The 22,656-nt window shown below is 38.6% G+C and overlaps 1 protein-coding gene across 10 annotated transcripts in view; it reads right to left on the bottom strand.

Annotated features, from left to right (window-relative positions):
* The window catches only part of TSNARE1 (t-SNARE domain containing 1), a 464,710-nt gene that overhangs the window by 72,255 nt on the left and 369,799 nt on the right, over positions 1–22,656 (bottom strand). The window contains exon 12 of one of the 10 annotated variants that reach the window (XM_052704286.1): positions 19,875–19,910. The exons of the other annotated variants lie outside the window; for them this stretch is intronic. Within the exon in view, the coding sequence (XP_052560246.1) occupies positions 19,890–19,910 (21 nt within the window). The 3' untranslated portion in view covers positions 19,875–19,889. Of the gene's footprint in view, positions 1–19,874; positions 19,911–22,656 lie in introns of those variants that run through there. 10 annotated transcript variants of the gene reach the window in all.

Genomic DNA, 22,656 nt, shown 5'->3' on the forward strand with positions numbered 1-22,656 from the left:
GAGGTCTCCCCTGAGCCTCCTCTTCTCCAGGCTGAACATTCCCAGCTCCTTCAGCCTCTCCTCATATGGCCTGTATTCCAGACCCCTCACCAGCTTTGTTGCCCTCCTTTGAACACGTTCCAGGGCCTCAATATCTTTCTTGCATCAATATCTTTCTTTCATATATATATATATACATATATATATATATATATGTACATACAAGCAGACTAAAAGCTATTTTACAACTTCTTAACCCCGTAAGTACCAATATATGGGTCTTCACTTTATTTATTCACTTTATTTTATTCACTTCATTTATTCAAAATAGATCCTTGCAAGACAAGCGGAAAGTCTTAAAAACTTGCCAAAAGAACATCACTAAAGGATGGAAGGATATTTCTACTTCCCACTAATTTCTGACATAAGAGGAGAGCATTACATCTAGTGTAACACCAGTGAAGCTAAGAATAATAGCTTTTCCATATTAATGTATTGGGTAGGACAGAACTAAATGTGAAGCTGAATGATCAAGGAATGGCTTGAGAGGAAGGGAAGGAACCTTAAGATCATCTCATTCTAACCCTCCTGCCATGCACAGGACTGCCTCCCACCAGATCAGACTGCCCAGGTTCCTATCCAACCCAGCCTTGAACACCTCCAAGGATGGGGCATCCACAATGTCTCTGTGCAAAATGTGCCAGCACCTCACCACCCTCTGAGTAAAGAATTTCTTCAAAACATCTGAACTAAATATCCCCTCTTTTAATCGATATTCCTTATAATTGCTTAAGTAGTCAAAATTCGAGATTTAAACTGTTGTTTAAACCTAAACAATCTCTTCAGGGTCTAAATCCCATTTTTTTTACCTCTTGTTTTTTTTTTGTCATTTTCACATAAGCCTATGAACTTTCATTTTGTTTCCGCACTAAATGCACAAATGCAACAAAACAGCTTGAGCTGATGCCAAACTTCTATCTCTAAATGTAATCAGAAAGTCCAGGAAAATGTGTGGGAATGATTCTCCTGCAGTTTTCTAATCTTCATCCTAATAGATGGAGATGCAGGCGAAGTCAGAGTTCAGGACTCGTAAGACAGGATTCAAATAACAAGACAAAAAAAAAATACAAATCTTAAAATAGACAATGCAGAAAACTGTACTATCTCTGCCTCTTCTCTTTAAATTGTTAGGTGATCTTTCTTAACACATTTAATGTCCTAGCTCCTTTTGTAAATTTAAAGGTATTATTTCATTAAATACATAGAGCACATTCAGTGACACTTGCAATAATGGCTCACATTCTTTGCTAACATTAATCCACAAACTCTGATTTTTCATATCCATCCTGTTTCCAGATGGAGTTTTTTTTCTGTTTTTATTTCAGATAAACAAGTTCAGCCACGTCTACGATTAGAAGCCTTATCATTTTCCTGGATGTTCTTCTTTTTAATACAGTCACATAATAAAGCTATGAGTATGGCACTGGAGATCATATGGTACAGGAAAAAAACAGTCTCCTTCATTCACCTCCAAAATAACTGTTTAGAGATCACCCTTAAACTGAAGTTCTACTACTACTGTTTCAACTCCATGGAAGGGTAGACAATGGCAGGACAAGGGGAAATGGTTTTAAGGAAGGGAAAATTTGGGTTCGATATCAGGGAAAAGTTCTTCACTATGAGAGTGGTGAGGTCCTGGAACAGGCTGCCCAGAGAGACTGTGGATGCCCCATACCTGGAGGTGTTCAAGACCAGGTTGGATGGGGCCCTGGGCAGCCTGGTCTAGTATTAAATGTGGACGTTGGTGGCCCTGCATGTGGTGGGGGTGTTGGAGCTTGATGATTCTTGAGGTCCCTTTCAACCCAAGCTATTCTATGATTCTATGACTCTAAACTGAATTCTACTCAGAACTAAGCTAGCAAACTAAGTTGAACAGTGTCTGATTTGAAGGCTGGAAATGATTACAGGACCATAGCTTCTACTGTTTCTGCCAAGAAATTAGTATTGAGGAGCATGTTGCAAAATTTACTGCCACTAAAATTGTGTTTCCTACATTTACGTCAATATCCTAGTATATTCACAATTTGCAAGGGATCCTGAATAAAATAGATCAGTATGTTACAAATATCTGATTAATAGCATTGCTTCATAAATCACCTTGGAGACAGGCCCTGCTGACTGAACCCCACGTCTAGCATGACTCAATCAGTACTGCCAACGCAGAGGTCTGGTTGTACAAAGTATGTGCTAACAGTTTAGCTGTGATGGACAACACAGTGGAGCTCTGTGAACAGCACAAAGTGAGGTCCCAATGGTCCTTCCTACAGACCACATCCACTACTAGCAGCAACAAGAGGACAATCTGCAAAATTAAGAATTAAATGAAAATAGGAGTTTTTACGGGCAAATGAGAAAATAACTTTTGTCTCTTAGTTGTATCTCACTGCAAAATTGGAAGAGTGCAGAAAGCAACAAAACTTATTAAATACATATATCTTTGTATAGTCGCATACAATTTCTATCATACTGTGGATAAGGAGCTGATTTGCAAGATTTGCAGTAGAAAGCACATTTATTCAAGCCATTTATGCTGTGTAAAGAAAAAATACCTGCAACACTTCATCTGTTGAGTGAGATAACAGAGAGATGTGATTCTCTAGCATGGTAGAAACAGGGAGAGAACACGTCACACAAACGTAACTAATTTTTAGCCATGACAAAGAAACTTCATTAATATATCATGTTGTAAGCAGAAGGGTCATCAACTTTTTACATGAGCAGATAGGGGGACAAGGGGGAATGGTTTTAAACTAAAACAGGGGCAATTTTGATTAGATGTCAGGGAAAAATATCTTCACCATGAGAGAGAACAGGTTGTCCAGAGAAGCTGTGGATGCCCTGTCCTTGGAAATGGATGAATGGTTCAAGGCCAAGATGGATGCAGCCCTGGGCAACCTGATCTAGCGCCTGATTTAGTGGTTGGCAGCCCTGCCTGCAGAGGGGGGGTTGGAACTAGATGATCTTCAAAATCCCTTCCAAACCAAGCCATTCTATGCCTATATGATTCTCTGATCTTAAGACAAAAATTAATAAACTACTGTACCACGTTAAGTTCGAAACTTTTTTTCAGTTCAGTTTATTGTAACATATTATTATCAGTATTATTCCAGGCAGATGTACTAGGCTGCTGAGGAGATGAGGATATTAATCAGTTTTCAGGGAAAGGCTTATCTGTAAATCCTCAGAAACCGTAATCCCGAAAACTGAACTGAATGAGTGGTCTGAAGCTCTGAAAAAGTTTCCAAAGTAGTTCTGAGAACTTTCACCTCAGCTGAAACCTCCATGAGAGATTATGTGCTGGTGGCATTTGGAGAACAATTCAAAGGCAGAAATCTCCAGAGAAGTCCCCACTTATGGAATTTTTTGAGGTTGGCACTTATGAAACCAGATATTTTTGAACACGCTGGATATATGAAGGGAATCTCTGAAATTGTTAAGCACCCCAGCTTTTTTCTTTTTTCCACACTGTTGATCAAAGCTTTTAACTCTCTGCTCCTTTCCTTTCTTGTATCTATGACAGGAGCTTAAATAGTTGAGTTCCCCATGGAAATAAAAAATATATATTTATATAGCTATGTGGTATGGCTGCGTGTGTATTTCCCCTTTCTGCATGTCAAAGCCTGAATGCTTAACATATTAATTTATTGAGTTCAACTTTCTAATGCTAGCTCCTTTAAGTCATTAGAGCTCTTTTTTTTCACTCTAATCCTCTTATTTGGTGATCAGTCTGAGTCTGCCTGTATTTTTTAAGAGTATTTTTAAGTTTCTGGCACAGATGAAGGAAAGTTTTCTCTTGATCTACTTCACACACTCCAACATATTAGTTAGTGGTTCAGTGTAATCCTTAGGCCTACAATTGTTTTGTGGCAATTCTCTGTTTCTTGTTTTGCTCTTTATGAGTGGAAGGACGATGTTTCTCTTCAATGTGTTATAGTTGTTGAAAGCTGACCAACAGAAAACTAAATGAATTTAAATGGATATGGCAGACTGTAACAGCCACTGTAATGTGCTGCAACTGGAAGAACCACCAGCAGACCCTTTTCTTTAGTGAGTCATTCCTAAAATTGCTCATAGTGCATTTCTTCTTCCTGCTCTAATTATCTGCCATTAAAGTCTGCCTTTGCACAAGCATTGTGAGAGTATAAACTAATCTCAAGACACCAGGCAGATACTACACCATGAACAACAAAACTTCCAGTCACTTCTGACTCAACTTTCTATTTCTGAAGATAAATAAATTCCTCTCTCATTATCAGACTTCCTGTTGTTTGCCACACACACTTTAAAAGGCAGAAAAATCATTTATAATAACAACATCATGTTTCAGAATTTGAATGCATCAAAGAGAAGTCCCCACCACCCTCCTTACTTCTCAGCTGCAGGGCACAGGAAAACTCACTAAGGCAATGGGCAATAACATATTCTTAACAGAAGTTTAACTGCTCTGCTATTCCCTCCATGATCTTTCAAACCTCATTTAAAGACAGAACTTCATTTATCCATTTTAGCAAAAAAAGTTGTAGACAGCAATCTGCTTCCTCTTTCTGTTTCCTTCAGTAGAAGAAGCAACAACAAACAAACAAACAAACAAAAAAAAAGCCCAAGGAAAAAAACAAACAAACAAGAAAAGAAGTCAGCATAAGAGCAATCCCACATCAACTATTCTCTGCAGTAAATTAATTAAACAATTATATTAGCCAAGCCTTCACTTCTGATGTGGCACAGCTGACATTAATTGAGCCACAATCAAGATAGTAATTCAGGTTAATTGGATTTCCACTGTCAGCAGCTATCAGCGTGTTTCAATATGCTGCTGTCATTTAAGAATAATTAATCATGGATGACTTTATTGGATGGCATGTGCTGACAGCTGATGGTGTGGTGACGCTTGAAAAAGTTGGTGATTGCTGTAGGCCTACTGAACAGCAAGGCTGGTTTCCTTCCCAGGGATTATTCTACCCCCACTGCATCTTGAGACCCAAAATTTGCTACCATGAAGTGCTGACAGTGATATTCACTGACTCTAGCATGTGTGCAGAGAGAAAAAGAGTGGGTTGCAGAATGAAGCAGCCATTCCTATTGAAATAATGCTACAAAAGGTCGGAGGGAGATGCATGTTCAGCTGCAGCCTTCAGGCACACAATTATTGTTTGGCTATTGCTACAGTGGCAAAAGATTTGATAACACAATAGTTCATATATTGCAAGAACTGAAATGCCAAGCTTGATCCAGTGTTATTTGCTTTTCTTCATTCATAATAGGCCATTTGGTTAACATCTGATAATATAATTTATTCAATCTGTTGCCAGAATATCAGCAAAAATGTCAAGGAACTTATGAAGGCAAGGTTTATGTATTAATAACTTGAAGAAAAAAAAAAAAAAAAGTTAAAACTGTTGTGGGAAAGTGGAGAAAAAAAAAATTAAAGTGTAAGATGAAAATAATTTTGAGTGTTCCATAAGGAGTAACAGGAATACATTATGCTTCTGAAAAAAAATAAAAAGCAATTTAAATTTGAGTAAAGAAAAAACCTTAACATTAAGATCTATTAGACTGTATAATTATTTCCCTAGGGGGAAAATATGCATAGATATTTAAAATTAAAGTACAATTTTAGGATATTCTTTACAGTGTTCTAAAAATTTATATCAGAAATGGCAACACTAATTTGATAGCAAGACGGAGAAAATTTTTTTTAAGGAATATGATGATTGCTTAACTGCCAGCTCTAGAAGGACGGAGTGAACAGAAGCAAATTTCCAAGTGAAAACTGAACTCCATAGGTGATGATTTTGTTCCCTGTTTTTCAGCAAAATGCTGAAAAGAAGACTGGAATATTCGCTACTCAGAGGAACACAAATTCACAATTTGAAGACATATATTTTTTTTCTGTAAGAGAGAAACCTGAATAGACAGAAGCATCCTTTATTGCAAGTGGATGAGAAGAAATACATTGTAGATACAAACGAGAAACACATGTTAAGCTCTTCATCTTCAACTTTTTATCTTCTTATAGCCGAGACCTGGTTACCTCCTTAGTCTAATTTACTTGTGAAGTTCTCACTTTTCAAACACCCTTCTTGGTTTAGATACAGAACAGCACGGTCTATTAGAAAGCAGGGAAATCCTTGCTGGAATCCAACCTAATCTGAGCGATAGACAAAAAGAAGTAAACAAATAGTTTTATTATGTTCAGTGTCTTTGATTCAAATTGAGTCCAGACAGGTAGCAGGGGGTTGTTATTTAAAAAGTAACTGAGAATGTCAGTAAATTGATTTTGTTGTTTTTCATTTGATCCGTGATCCTGCTACATTTTGTAATGTTGCTTTATTAATTTCAAGGCACTGATGAGTTCTACAACCAGGGAGTCCTGTAATAAATAGGCAAAACACTGCTCTACAGATGTACATTAAAGACATCCTGTGCTTTTCTGATCTTCTCTGTGATTATTTCTGATAGATAAAAATTGAATCTGAATCTGCATGTTTTTTAAATCTTTTTTTTTTCCCTTCAAACCAGATCCTCTTAAAGTAGGATTGATGTGCCCTGTCATTAGCTCTTGTAAATTAGTAATTTACAAGAAAATGGGTTTTTTGTTTGCCAGCTTCTTTCCTTGCTCCCAAGAGTTCCAAAATTCCACATATTTAAATCATATTTGAGAGAGGAACAGAAGCCCCTAACATAGTCATGTTCCTATTGATGCCTTGAAGAGAAGATATCCACTCACTTGGTTTGGCAGCAGTCAATTGGTAAAACTGCAAACCTGTTCACAAATAGCGTGGCTTCTAGAAACAATGTGTTTTTCCAGTATAAGCAAAGGGAAGCCAGGTTAGGAAAAGAGAAATTAAGGGTGGCACAGCTGATATCAAGCAAGATGCTATTCATTCTCCTGCTCACAGAATAACTTCAGTCCAAGGATCTCAGAGAATGCTTCTGTGCTACAGGGAAATGCAATAACCTATTACCCATGAAAACTGCTGCCCCGCCAGAAGGCTCAGTAGGTTGCAGGTTTATGGAAGAGCCTGTAGTAGGCTGAGACATGATAGAATAATTTATTTTTCAGTCTCCTGTTAAGATATATATATCTGGCCAAAGTATTTCCAGCATCACAGTGCATGACAGTTTCAGAGACTTTATGGCTCTTATAATATCTCTTTGAGACACTGCAAAACTGTTGTCTTAGTTCTGGTGTGGATTTTTTGTTTGTTTGTTTGTTTGTTTTTGGTACTGATGAAGATTTAGTACTGTGAAGATTTCCATTGCCATTCAGCTAATACTGAAATTTTCGGAAGATTTTGCCTCATACAATACTATAAAACAATTTCTGCATGAAAATCTTTTATGCGTGGGCACTATAATACAAAGTTTCATAACACAAAGGTCCCCTTCTGGATCCATTCAAGGATAAATTCTGTAACCAGGAAATATGTCACAAAGCAGAAAAATTAAGTCACGTCTTTTGCTTCTTAAAGAAGCAGACAAAGAGCTATAAAAGACATTAGATCAAAATTGTGTAATGTTTTCATTGTCACTGGTTCTGTGCCATTGATTTCTGTTTGGAACACCAAAAGAACATACGCAAGTGATGCTAAACAATCTAAGTGTCATAAACTTTATCTAAAAGGTTTGGTCAGAAAAGAAGGAAAATAGCCAAAACTGAAGTACCCCAGTGCGAGTCAGATGTTTATTAGACAAAGCTGTTACACAATTTTAGCAGTAAGGAGACCACAGGCTTAACTGACCATGAATATTGGACTACTCTCCCATCTCCAGAAGTAATAAATAATGATAATAAGAAATAAAATGAAAATGGAAGCAAAAATTGGCTTTGCAGGCCACAATTTCTGCACTACAGGCTTTTTCAACTAAGGATTTACTTCTCCAGGGTCCCAATCCAGCATCCTTCAGAAACTCTTAAGTTAGTGAATATATTTAAAAATATGAGGAAAAGACTAAGCCAGTAGGCTAGTTAAATTGCACATATCACATGAACTGCAGGATTCTCCTCCATCAATACTAGAGCAAAGCTTATGGTGGGTGAATGTAAAATATGCTCAATGGGTCATAAAGTTTTGGACCACTCTTGGCTTTCAGCTGTCTTCTAACATTTGGTCTCCCATGCTTCAAGGAGCTTAAAGACTTTGTCAGTGGTGGGGTTGCCACCTTGGTACTTTCATTGGAGCCAAGAAGTAGAAAAAAGGAATATCTAATGAAGTTTGAGCTCTAACTCCAGTGCTATTCTGGGCAATAATCCATACACCTTGTTCTTTGCCAGATTTTGTTTTATTTCCTCTCATTGTTTTCGTGCAAAGAGCTTGGAACCGTTTTCATTTTTTGTTTAAATAAGGCTCAGATATGGTCCATATGGCAGGCAGGTGAATGTTGTTACTTTTTCATCTTGGAAAGAAACGCAGATGGTTTTTCCTAGAACAAAAAACTACAACAACAACAAAAAACATATATTTTCTCCACCTGTTTAATTGAGCTGAAATTTTATTAACAGTTTGGGGTGTGAGGGGGAGATTTTTCATTATTTGTTTGTTTCACACAGGTAACAGCATGACAGTGGAGTATTTGTTTTTATAATTGTCTGCACTTGTAGCTTAATCCCTCACAGCACATTATCATTAATAACAGATCACAAAGTCCTCAGATACTTGATGTAGAAAATAGCAGAAAAATATCAAGGTGCCTCTCCTTGGATGCTTAGTAGAAATACTACCTGATGCAGCTTATTCTTTAAGAAAATGTGAATGTATCAGATTTATGAATGGCTAGTAACTAGGAGTTACTTTGTCTTGTAAAGATAGAATCAGGCTGTTCTTTCTATGCTTCTGCTGGAACAACAGCTCATAAGAAGGAGAGGTGGGTAGGATATTGCATTTTTTTTTTTCTGAGGTGAGCAGGAATAGCTTTGGAGCTCTACTCAAAATCACACCCTACATGCTTAGCCTGTAAACCCTGCTATAGCTGTAGCCTTTTTAGACACATCAGGCTGATGTGCTCAAGGTGATGATACTGAAGGAATTATTGTCTTTCTGTAATGACTTCTGTTCATCTCATTAGCTGGGCTTGGGTATAGGTCTCTTAATTGTCCTCTTAGAACTGCTGTGAATCAATACATGAACATGTGGATGTGGTAGTGAAAAAGAAGAAAGTACTTGTTTTTTAAAAAAAAAATGGTTTTCCTTTTTTTATAGAGTTCTTTATCTTTTCTTTTACTTTTCCTAGCAAATCAGTATTCAGCCTCACAGTTTTCATGGCAATAAAGAATCATTAAGATTGGAAAAGACTTCTAAGATCACCTAGTTCAACTCTCAACCCATCAGCATCATGCCCACTATACCAAGTCCTCCAGTGTCACATATACAGCTTTCTTGAAAACCTCCAGGGAGGGGACTCCATCACCCCCATGGGCAGCTTGTGCCAATACCTTACCACTTTCTGAGAAGAAATTTTTCCTAGTTTACAACCTGAACCTCCCCTGGCACAACTTGAGGTCATTCCCTCTGTGTTACTTGGGAGACTGACCTCCCTAGAACCTCCTTCCAGGGAATTACAGAGCACCATAAGGTCTCCTCTGAACCTTCTGGTCTCCAGACTAAACAATCCCAGTTCCCTCAGCTGTTCTCCATAAAACTTCTGTTCCAATCCCCTCATAGCTTCGTTGCTCTTCTCTGGACACACTTCAGAGACTCAGTGTTCTTATAGAGAGGGGCCCTCAGTTTCATTGAAGCTTTGGGTTTTCACTTGTAAAATTGCATAAAGAGGAGAAATTATATTTTGTAGTTCAATACTGTCTCACCAACCATACTTATAATGAAAAGAGTGGATGTGTAAAGGCAGTGTGCTGCAAAATTTAACACTGCAGTGCTGAACTGATGGACCTGACATGACGAAGACCACGTATTTAAGATGCTTTCAGCTTACTTGCGTACTTCTAAATATCTGGAAAGCAAAGAAAACTGGAAATTCTTACATATGCATAAATGTACTTAACAGAAATTATGAAAATCTTTTCACAAGATCAAAACCAAATCACTTCTGATGCTAAGAACTGTATTACTTAAAAAGGCCCAAGAAGGTGAAAAGGATGGGGAGAAGGGCAGTAAGAACTCTTTGTCAAAGATGCAGCTACTTATTAAAGAATTATTAACAATTGAGGATTGAAGAATTATTTCTGAGCAATTATTGCAGAATAATTCCAAATTTTGAATATACAGTGCTGACATATCATAGAATCACAGAACCACAGAATGGCTTGAGTTGGAAGGGACCCCAAAGATCATAAAGTTCCAACCCCCCTGCCACAAGCAGGGCCACCAACCTCCAGATCTAGTACTAGAACAGGTTGCCCAGGGCCCCATCAAGCCTATTCTTGAACAATGCCAGGGATGGAGCATCCACAGCCTCTCTGGGCAGCCTGCTCCTGCACCTCACCATTCTCTCTGTCAAGAACTTCCCCTTGACATCTAATCTAAACCTTCCCTCCTTGAAGGAGGTTGCCCTATCACTATATACCCTTGTAAAAAGTTGATTCCCCTCCTGTTTATAATCCCCTTTTAAATACTGGAAGGATTTAAACGATATAAAGTCCAGCAGCAGACACTGTCATGGGAATTTCTTATAACCACCAAAAGAAATCAGAGAAAATGAAGTTTATCCATAAGCAATAAAAAAATTAAAAACAGAAATGGCAACAAAAATTGAAAGCAGTTATGAGGAATTTCAGTTTGTGAAACACAGAAGTTTGTGAGGAGCCATTAATAAGGCATAAAAATTGTAGTAACTGCCTCTTAGATTAGGCTTGTGTATCTGAGATAAAGTGACTTTGTTATGCCTGATTATGATGGATACAGGTGAATTACTTACTTTCTGAAAAGATGTAGTTTCCTAGGAATAAGTGTTCATGATTTGATTACATTCAATAATTCAATATGAAAAACAGAATGAATTCTTAATTAGTAACTTCTTATATATATAACTGGTACCTCAAATGGGTGCATCTCCTAAAGATGAGAAAATTTTGCACAAAATTGACAGCAGAAAGTATAAATAGGGATATCAGAAAGAAAACTAGGAGAGCTTAAAAGAATAGACTATTAGCTGGGCAGCATGCCTTGATCGTGCAATGAAAAAATAAAGACCTTTGGTGAAAACTAAATCACCCTGATTCACTGACAAAGTAGAGCCAGTAATTAAAAATGTGAAGAGTCATGCTGTGAATGGAGGATGAATGCCCACTGCAATCTTCTAGTTTTATATCCAGCAGACTATCACTACACTGATAACAACAGCTCTTCTAAAGTTAGCACCAATGCTGTATCTGTAGTCCTGACTCCCCATGAGGCATACCCAAGACCCACCAGAGGCAGCAATATCCTCAAACCTTAGTGATGGCAGAGGCTGACAGACAGATAATGTCTTGATTATTTGAGAGATGAAGCTTAAATATGTAAATACAGTATAAATAGAAATGAAGCTGAACGCACTGGTAGAAACAATTCCAGGCAGGCTAAAGAACTGAGTTTAAGGGATTTGCTGGAGGAAAAAAAAAGAAAAGAAATACAGCATTGTCACAGTCCAATTGAAGTGGAAAGAGAACACTGCTATTAAAATTATAAAAATATAAAGCCATTCAATAAATGCTTCTATTGTGTGTTTTGGTAATGAAGGATGTTGTGCTTATGTGCCTTCGTGGACTGTTTTAGGAAGATAGAAGGATTTCAAACTTTTATGCTCTTTTATCTGCAAGTCCGGACAGAAGTTTCCCAAGGGTTCCAAAAGAGGCAATCAAACACACCTGGCCCACTGCTGTGTTAATAAATGCTAATAAACGCTGAGATACAGAGGAAGCTCCAAAGTGCCAAATGAATATTGATGTTGCACACTTGTACAAAGAAAAACAAGAGGAGTAAGAGAGATAACCAGAGTATGCTCAATCTATACAGTCATTGCCATGGACAGAAAAAAAAAGTCAAATTTAACTTGGTGGAAAAGTCTTCTGAGGAGCGTGTCATAGAGAAGCAGGCATCAGTTACTTTCTAATTAGAAACAAGGCGCAATGCTTTTAAGGTTGATTAACCACTGGAACAAATGGCATCATTTCTGGGCCTGCTTTGCTAGCTATGTCTGGATACCTTGATGGAATAATGCTTTTAAAAATACAGTTATGAGACTCCATGGGCAAGTAATTGGGCAGATACATAAGTAATCAGACAGATCATCTAATTACTTATGAAAATTGATGCTACATCCATGCTACATACAAATTCTGTGATGCTTCACCATTTGAAGTCAACAACAGGAAAGCAGAGGTATTTCGAGCAGCAGATATGTAAGCCCGTGAGAAAGAGAAGGAAAGCATATTGTCTAGATTTTGTACTTGCCTTGAATATAAGCTGCCAAGGGGTCCAAAGGGACTTATCAACACTGTATAAATGTATTCTACATAAATATACTCGTAAAATACGGAATCTGAGATAAAACTATTTATTTATATTTAGACTGCACTTCAGATAAAATAGTCCAGAAACACGCAATTTAGGTAGATCTATGTGAAGTGTATTTATTTCTTAAGTGGTACTGTCTACGACACATTATTTCCTAAGTGGATTACAAACACCATCATTTAAAAAAAAAGGAAAAAAAAAAGGAAGAGTTGCACTGAAAAGAAATGATAAAACAATGACAATGTGTAAATAACCAATTTATTGAGGAATTCGAGTTACACAAAGTATTTATTAGTTCTCCAGTTGGCTAAGATAATGCTACATTATTTTCTTTGTAGGCAGAGCCTCTAAGGGTACGTAGAATTTGGGAACGTGTCTGCTCCACAAAGGTAATTTTTTTCAAGGTAACAAGGGATAGTAAGAAAGGAGACAATGATGGGAACTAAGTCTTGTGAGTTATACTGATTTATAAGAACAAGTGAGAATATAGGAAAGTTTCTACCAGCATAGGAAAGTTTATTTGATGCAGTTCTTCAACACTGGGAGAAAATCACAAGAAACAAATCTCTCAGTCAACCACAGGCCACGCTTCCAGGAAGGAGGAATCTTGCAGATGTGAACAAAGGGGCCCCACAATAGGAAACTGCAGAGCCCTGCAAATACATGTTGGTGTGCAAAGGAAAAGAGGAGAAGAAGAAACGAGGGAATGTAAGTAGAGAAGAGACAGTTGCATGTAAAATAGGGCCAGTCTTGTCTGGCTGATCTCTGCAAAAGAATACCACTGCCGGTCTTATCTTCTTTTATTTTCTCCTTAAATCTTATACCTCAGTGTATACACATTCTCTTCTGTGAGTGTGTGTGCTGCAAGGCAGGCATGGAATCTGGACAAGGATGACTGAGCAACTTGATCTAGTTGTAGATGTCCCTGTCCATTGCAGGGGATTTGGACTAGATTTGGATTTGGATTTGGACCTTCAAAAGTCCTTTTCAACTCAAACAATTCTGTGATTCTATGTTGGGCTAACAGAGAGTTCTTTCCAGTCTCAAGAGATCCACGATGTGCAAGCAGGGTGGGGAGAGGGGGCTGCTCTGAAAGGTCTGTGTGTGAGGCTTGAATGGTATACTCTGTATTTACGTTTAAAATACAGAATTCTAGAGCACTTCCATGTTCTCCAATACTTCCACTACCCCACCACATCCCTGCACAACAATAGGGCAGAAACGTTTGTGTATTCATTGTCCTGCAGGCCTTTAACATTATGACTGCATATGAAAGTTACAGGATGTTTAAGAAAAGTTTGAGTCCGAGTGGCTGGAGAAATCAGGACCTCATGGCATAGTGTGGAATGCTCTGCAGGCAGGCAGAAAGAAACAGAAGGCCTGAGTTTCAGACTGGATTCATTTCATTTAACTTTAACAAATACACTGGATTGTCAGTGAGCAACAAAAATGTTAGAGGACACTGGAGGTGAGGTGGTGATGTTGTGGCCAGGAAGAATTGGTTGAGGAGATACTTTAGTCTTTAGCACTACCCAACTTTCTTGTAATTTGCAATAAGCTTCATGAATTTTCTTCAAATTGAGCCTGTTTTGCCCGTGGTGGTAACAGTTAAGCAATCCCATCTTTCTCTCAACCTAAGAGCTTTTTCTTCTTGCTTTCTCTCCTGTCCTGTTGAGCTGGGGGATGCCTAGCCAACATGCTACATTTCTTCACCACAAACAGTTAAAAAACGCCTGAACATGGTGCAAATGCCAAGCACACTATACTTAGAAGTACTGCTCAGACACTAAAGTGTAGATATAAGCAATGCAGCTATAAGATTTTCACTGCCTTCAAAGGTGATGGAAAGCGATCTTGATAAAAGATGGAAAAGTGAATGCACATACAGCATCAAGGACACACTCTACCAAAATGGGAATTAGTCAGCAAAAAGACAACCTGTGTCACTGAGTCAAAAGCTTATTGATAAGGTTTGGTGGACTAAGACTAGATGAGCAAACAGCAGATCAGGCAGAATGCTATGCTTTTCAATGAGCATATGTAGTTGACTAACACAAGCCCTAGGACAACAGCTGCAACTGTTAGTACACCTACTGGCCAAACTGGTCCAGCCAAGACAATGCATGTAGATACTCTTCTACTTTTGTCACATTGTAAAAGAAAAAGAAAAAGAAAAAAAAAAAGATGGATGAGGAGATCATCAAAAGCAACTTGCAAAAAACTTGAGAAGCTAACAAGAAACCTGAATTTCTCTTCCTGAGAACCATATCAGGAGATGAATGGTCATTGCTTGCCCTCCAAGAAGTTGCTGGAATGTCAGCCCATGGCCATGTTTTTCATTGCTGTTACATTCCGTGCTCTCTGATTTCTTTCACACTCATTTCAGCATGACCTACAACAATTCAAGGGAGCTCAAAGGATAAAGAACAGGCCTCTAAAAATATTTATTTATTATTCCATTGTTCAGTAATCACTTGGAGGGAAGAAGGCATCTGTTTGCTAGCTGCAAATTCACCAATGATCCACAGTCCAGATTACTCCTAACACTGAAGCTAGGAATTCCTATAGCCCTGGAAGGTAATTGAAATCTGTTCATGTTTGTATGACCAACTCATGCCATCTGCTCATGTAAACGGCTGCAGATCACAGCAAGACTACCTGTGGTGATATCATGACTATTTGCATCATTGTTTCCCATAATAAAAGCTCACAGGACCATTTTAATAATGGGATAACCATTCTGGGAAGATGTTACGCCTGTTTCCTGTTTGGTGCCATTTATTATTCATTACTAAGCCAGTGCCAAGAACTCTGGCCATGTTGTACCTGACAGTATTTTGCACACAATTCAACAGTCAGTCTCAACTGGTGCTGGAGAGCAGATTGAACACCTTAGAAGGGAGGCAGTATGGAGTTCTGCTTCTACAGCCATTTTTATATTATATATATAAAGATATATTATAGCCATCTTGCCGTGTCAAGAAAAGGCAATAATACTTTTCTCATGGAGGTAACTGACACATTTCATCACTGAGACAAAATAGAAAAACTTAACTATTCTATGCTGCAACAGAAAACATATTGAGAGATGGAAAAATCTGAAGTCTTTATTACTTCAGGTTGGATATTAAGAAAAAAATTACTCAGAAAGAGTGACGAGGCTTTGCAACAGGCTGCCCAGGGAGGTGGTGAATTCACTCTCCCTGGAGATGTTCAAGAAGCATGCAGATGTGGCACTGAGGGACATGATTCAGTGGGCATGGTGATGATGGATTGACGGTTGGAGCTGATGATCTTAGAGGTCTTTTCTAACCTCAGTGATTCTGTGATTCTGTGATACTTTAAACAGAGAAAGTGCCATCGAGTTCTATGTTTTATTTCAAAAGAACAAGTAAAGATACAAGTAAAAGGAAGGAATAATTTTGTATCTTAAAAATCTCAGTCTACTCACGTGCCTTTGTGCCTCCAGAACTGTTAAGCAAGACAAAGGAAGTCTAACTGACTGGGCCATTTTAAAGTGGCATGCTTCTTTCTAAAAATGGTAACACTCCTCTCTTTAAATGGAGTCTGTTTGACTGATGGTATTACTACATCATTTTCCACTCTCTGCTATTCTGAAACAGAAAGAGTAATCAATCATTTACTTATCATAGGAGCAAAACAGACTTTTCTTGGAAGGAGGGTAAAAAGTGCTACAATAAAGTAATTTTGCCAATTTGAGTGTTCCACTTGACAACTATTTGCATAATAAGGTTTTGCCAAGATAAGAAGATTGGTAATTTTCAGCAGTATGGAGGGGATTGAAGTTTTTAAGCTTTTTTGCCCACTATCTACATACTCGCAGACCTCTGCTCTTGATGTATGGTTCTTTTTAAAGTCCTCCATCTGTCTGCATTGTGTAATGAATTCTGTCACTCTCAATTGTGCTCCTGAGCAGTAAGCAGTGGAAGGGAGTTTGCATTTTGATTATAAAAAGGTACCGTCAGCTCTTATTACAATGGAAAATCCATTTCCATGTGAAATTTTAAGGCACTTAAAAGCTTAGTCTCTCTCTCAGAAGCCATCTGTAGATCATACCATCACCATTTGACAGGGTGTATAGAGGGCAGGGCTGCAGTGCCAGGAGAGAAGTTCAGAGAAATGGAAGTAAATCCAGTTGCCTCCTTAAGAAGCTCATGGGAGGGATATAGCAGTGCAAACACTGTCGCGTTAAGTTGTTCCACATGCAGCTTGTACTGGAGCTCTAAAGAGCTGTCTGGAGGAAAAAGGATGGCAGGAGGAGATCAAGACTGTCAGCTTAAGTCTTCTTCCTTCTTCTCACCCTCATGAGCCGGTTTATCTCATCCTGAGCCTTGTCAGCAATTTCCTATTTGGGACAGTAGGAGGGCAGGAAGATAAGCAGAGCTTTTAACAGGTTAAGTATTAACATACTTTTATGGGCTTTGATAGCAAAACACTCCAGAAGGATCAGGATGTTAGAGAAAATGTAGAACATGTCTTCGCTGTGCTGTGGAAGGCATTCCAGACATTCTGAGCTGGTGAAATAAACCTCAAGGCAGTGCTGCCAGCTCACTCAAGTACTGTCAGTCCTGCACAATGTGATCCTTCAGCTAATGGGCTCATGGAAGATAACAGCAGTAAAAAAGATTACCAAATACAAATTAGGAGCAAAACAATATTGAGAACAGAGAGACCATTGTATTTACTGTTCAATGTTTATGTGCATTTGGTCTACAGCCTTGCACTTGCAGAGCCCTATGCACCAGTATGGTCTAGGAGCTGACTGGCTGCAAAGCTGTTTTGCAGAGAAGCACTTGGGGATCCTGCTAGACAGCAGTTGCATGTGAGCAAGCAATATGGATTTGCACAAAAGATGTCCTAGAACATCCTGGACTGCTTTAAGAAGAGGCATTTTCCTGGAGACATTCAATGTCCGGCTGGATGAGGCTCTGAGCAACCTGATCTAGCTGCTGCCATTCCTGCTCAGTGCAGGGGAACTGGAGTAGATGACCGTTAAGGCTCCCTTCCAACTCTAATGATTCTATGATTCTAAGAACATAAGCATTGCTAGCTGATCAAGGCAGGTGATCCTTTCTCTTTAATGAGCCTTGATGAGACACATCTGGAGTGCTTTGTCCAGTGCTGGTCACCCCAGGACAAGGTGGACATGAACATACTGGAATAGGTCCACTAAGTTCATTAAGGGAGTAGACTGTTTCACATAATGAGAGGCTGACAGAATTGAGTATGGAGAAGAGAAGCCCCTGAGGAATTTCATCTGTATGTGTAAATACCTAAGGGAAATAGGAAAAGAAGATGGAGACAGGTTTTTTTCTCAGTGGCACACAATGCCCAGGACAAGAAGCAAAGGGTACAAATTGAAATGCAAGAAATTCCATTTAAACACAAGAAATAGCATTTTGGTTGTTGCTGTTTTGTGAAGGTAGTCAAACAGGAGAACAGGTTACCGAGACAGGTTGTAGAGTCTCCAACCTTGAAATATTCAAACTCCACCTGGACAAAGCAACATGATCTGTCTGATCCTACTTAGAGCAGATGGTTAGACTAGAATCATGGAATCACAGAATGGTTTCACTCACTATGTGATCTCAATGAGCACTTGCAGAGCACCTTTACCCAACAAATGGGCAGTGCAAGATCTCACAGACCAGAAGAGGCGTGACACTGATTGGAGGCTACAAATGCTGCAGTTCCCTGTTCTCCACTCTATATCCCCCTCCCATCTGCCACATTCAGGTGAGAAACTGGTGCTATTGCACTCTTAAAGCTTTATGTTAAAACTGTATCTGTGCCTCCAAGCAATGCCTCTACCCTCTCCCTTTTAAATCCCTTTGTAAAACCTACTTAATGGATGACAGCCTCTTACATACTTAGCAATAAAGAGGTTTAAAAGAAATAATCACAATAACTAACTAATAAACATTCTTCATTATTTCCAAGATGATCATAATCCTTAGCACTTCCATTGCACTTTAAATATTCAAGCGCTTTATAATCATTAACTAATTAGTCCATGCAAAGCTCATCTAAATATTATTATCCTGTTAATACAGAAAGAGAAGCTGTAAGAGAGAAGGTAGAGAATTTACCTAAGGGCATACAGCAAGTCATTTGCAGAGCCAAGATTGGAACTCAGCTCCTTGGCATCCTAATCCTTGGCTCATATCCCTCTTGCTGTCTCTGATAATATGGGCTAAATTATATGATAGTAGAATCGTTTTCTTTAATACTCATTCTCAACTGCTTAACATCAAATATTACATTTCCTTCTTTCTTCAGGATCACTTATTTCTTTCTCCCTCCCTCCCTGCACTGATATTGCCTCCTACCTTTATATCATGAGCAAACATTGGAAGCACCTAGGCTCTAGTCTCATTTATGCAACAGCACTGGGATAACCAGATGGAACATGTTATCCAATAAGTACAAGTGCAAAATTCAGACATACACCTTGGGGCAGGAAACTATGCCTTAAGGAAACATCTTTATCAATGGTTCACAGACAGAAACATACAGTATGCAGTCCTTTGCTATTCCTCTTCTGGTGCCTCAGCTTCACAAGGGGAGATGAAGGCCAGCTCACCTTAATACTGTCTATACATCCAAATTTGCTCCCTTATGCATTACTTTTACATAAAGTGTTACTTTCTTGTATTTCTTTAATTTATTCATGTATTCATTTTATTTTGTTGTTGCTTTTATTTTGTTTATTTGCTTTTCCCTGAGTAGATGATCACTGATACGAGAACTGTGGACTATCATATGCAAGTATCACATGGTAAGTCTAAATACAAGGAAATATTTCTTTTCCCTCTCTTTGCCTGAAATTGGATTCTGTCAATAATTATCATGGAAGAAAGCAGATGCTAAATGTCTGAATAGAAAATGCAAGAAGAAAAATCACAAAATCATGGAGGAAAACATATATATGTCCATCCAAGAACATTAAGCATATAGATAATATCTTTGCTTAAGAAAGTGACTGAGCTAGGAAGTGCTAGTAAGTGGTTAAGCTATTAAGTGCTAGGAAGTGGTATTAGGGATGTATCATCACATGCTTTCCCTGTTACTGTGCTCTAGCAACATTAAAACTGTATGAAGAAAATCAAGTCTTCTAATCCACAAATAGAAAAACCCTATGCAGCAGAAACCCTAAACAAATCAACCAAATGTGACAGATTTCTTGATCCAGTACTGTACTTTCTCAGTACATTCTTATCCACATTTTATTTCCTGCAGGTGTTACTCTGTTTCCCTTAAAATAATTTTAGTAAATTGAAAGGAAATGATTGCCTATGGAGGCACTTCTCCTGGTGAGGTAAATGTTCTTTCCTTTACCTTTCTTAGCTGGATTGCTGAGGTTCATAGAGGTTTGTTTTAGTCATTTAACTGTTTCCACTGAAAAATAAAATAAAGTCATAATAAAGATTATATGATTTAAATTATTATTTTCCACTTCCATTGAAAAATAAAATAAAGTCATAATAAAGATGATATGATTTAAATTATTATTTTTCACACCTGTAGGGCAATTCTCCCAAACAGATTTGGTACCTGAGACTCAGCAACTGCCAGCAGCATTGACGTAATGAGGTTGGTTTTCCACTCATATCTGCAGTAACCTTGTGTACCCTTTAGCTTTCCTGTAAGCGCCTTTTTGGCATTGATGAAGAAAAAAAAGTCAGATCTCACACACCTCAAGGGTAGTTATGAACTACTGGATCACCAACCAAGTCTGAATGTCATCATATTTCTGTCAAGTGATTCTGTAAAACAGAGTCCATGCTATCTTATTGATATCCGCTTCAACATAAAGGTAAAATGACAGGGAGACAACACCTAGCTGTCATATAATCTGCCATGGCAAAGTCCATCCAGCCAATTTTTAACAAGTACGTATCTTTAGTCAACCAGCATACTGCATTGCATTACAGCAGCCTTAAAACATGGTGTTAAGAGTTCAAAACACAAATTTCAGAACCACAGCTTGAGCTTTGCTCAAAGCAATAGAGTACCTTTCTTTGAAGCTCGCGTGCATTCATTTTACTTCTAATACTCACTGCAAAGAGTGATAGTTGTGGCTTATTCCCAAGCTAGCTTTCTCTGGTTTACAGTATCTAAATGCTATTCATTGACTTACATCCAGAATGTATCCAACTGAGTCGCTCTGATATTCTCCATGTCTGTGCCTTCTGACACCTCAGGTATCCCATGAGCATCCATTAAGGAATAACTGTACTGTAATCTGACGTGTTCTTCTCACAGAAATCAGGGATTTTACTGTGTCCTGGGTCCTACTGATGCTTCCTCAGCTAGAATGCTGCCTCTGGTGCTGTGCCTGGTGCTGGAACAAACTAAGAGTAGGAACATCAACATGTTCATTTATAGTATCTTCGTCTTAGAAGTGTTAATTGTAAGGTGAGATGTGACAGCATTTTCAACTGCTCTAATCTGACTGCAAGACTACACTGAACTAGTATTTCTTCTAGCCATTGAAAACTCACACAGAATCACAGAATCACAGAATCACCCGGGTTGGAAGGGACCTCAAAGATCATGTAGTTCCAACCCCCCTGCCTAGCAGGGCCACCAAACATACACATTCAGATCAGGTTGCCCAGGACCCCGTCCAACCTGGCCTTGAACACGTCCAAGGACGGGGCATCCACAACCTCCCTGGGCAGCCCGTTCCAGGGCCTAACTACTCTCCTTGTGAAGAACTTCCCCCTAACATCCAACCTAAATCTTTCCTCCTTCAACTTGGATCCATTTCCCCTTGTCCTGCTGTTGTCAGCCCTTCTGAAGAGTTTACTCCCCTCCTGGGTGTAGGTTCCCTTCAGGTATTGATAGGCCGCAATGAGGTCACCCCGCAGCCTTCTCTTCTCCAGGCAGTTATATACTGGGCAGGAGTAAAAACTCCTGTGATGGTTCCTAAAACTCAAGATCAAGACAGTCGGCTCCATACAGGTAACAGAAAATAAATTTTCAGGAAGGAAGAGTAAGCAAATTAGCAAAATAACATTATTTTGGAGCAGATGCTTCCCATGATAATGGACTCATAATATTTAAATAAATTATCTCAGCTAAAATCTATAAACATTTGAGAAACTTTCCATCCGAGTTCTGTATCATACACCCTTTCTTCATAGATTGTGCATGATGATGATGTCCTTACCAACGTGGACACCATACAAAATAAATACACTTCATCTTTGAAGAGCATGACTGGAATAAACCAAAGGATGGCAACAGGACAAATATGTGTGGGAAGCTCCAGTCCAAAGAAAACTGCAGAAATTAATAAACATGCAAGACAGAGAGGCTTCAGATTGGAGATGAAACATATTTCTTTACTGATCTTCTAAAGCATTCAGTCACTTAATCTTTTTGGTTATATAGACTTTCTTTCTCTGCCGCCTCAAATGCCTTTGGGGAGCCTAGCTGCCATGTGTGGTGCATTGCATAATTTGTATCAGTAAGCAGTTTCTAACACTTATCTCAGAATGGGATTAATCCCTAACTGGACTCTTTCTCTCCCCATTTATTGCCTAGGTAACTTGATTTAAACTAAATATATCATGTCTAGTTGATAAATGTTAGCTACAGTAAATCCTTCAGTTCTTAACAGTAATTCATAAACTCCTTCTTAAACTGAAGTGATTCTCCAAATATTTCTATCATACATGAAGACAGTGTGAGTGCACCTTTGTATGCTGTGTGGTGTGATTGAATCTGTCTTTCTTAAAGATGTTCAGCCTTCAGGTGACAACAGTGACCACCAGACATTTCCCATGAAGATTTCTAAGGGGCAGATTTTGTGCCCCATTTCTGCTGGTCCGTTTTCTAAGAGCAGGCTGCTAGGATTTAAAAAAAAAGCATTTTTTTTCAAGTGAGCTCTTTACAGATCAGCTCTTTAATTATACCTACTGAAGAAGAAATGCAAAGTGATATCCCATATTCACCTCTAATTAAAAATACTGTACTTAAAACTTGCACTATTCCCTTTTGCTGTAATCTTTAATCAGGAGGCAGATAAGGTTCTGGAACCTTGATTAATAAAAGGACCAAGTGCTCTGCAGCTGAGAATGCCAGGGTATTAAATTTCCTTAAGTCACCTGGTGTCCCTATGCAATAGAGATCCTGG

Source organism: Tympanuchus pallidicinctus, unplaced genomic scaffold (assembly GCF_026119805.1).
Source record: "Tympanuchus pallidicinctus isolate F22 unplaced genomic scaffold, pur_lepc_1.0 scaffold5, whole genome shotgun sequence".
Classification (NCBI taxonomy): domain Eukaryota; kingdom Metazoa; phylum Chordata; class Aves; order Galliformes; family Phasianidae; genus Tympanuchus; species Tympanuchus pallidicinctus.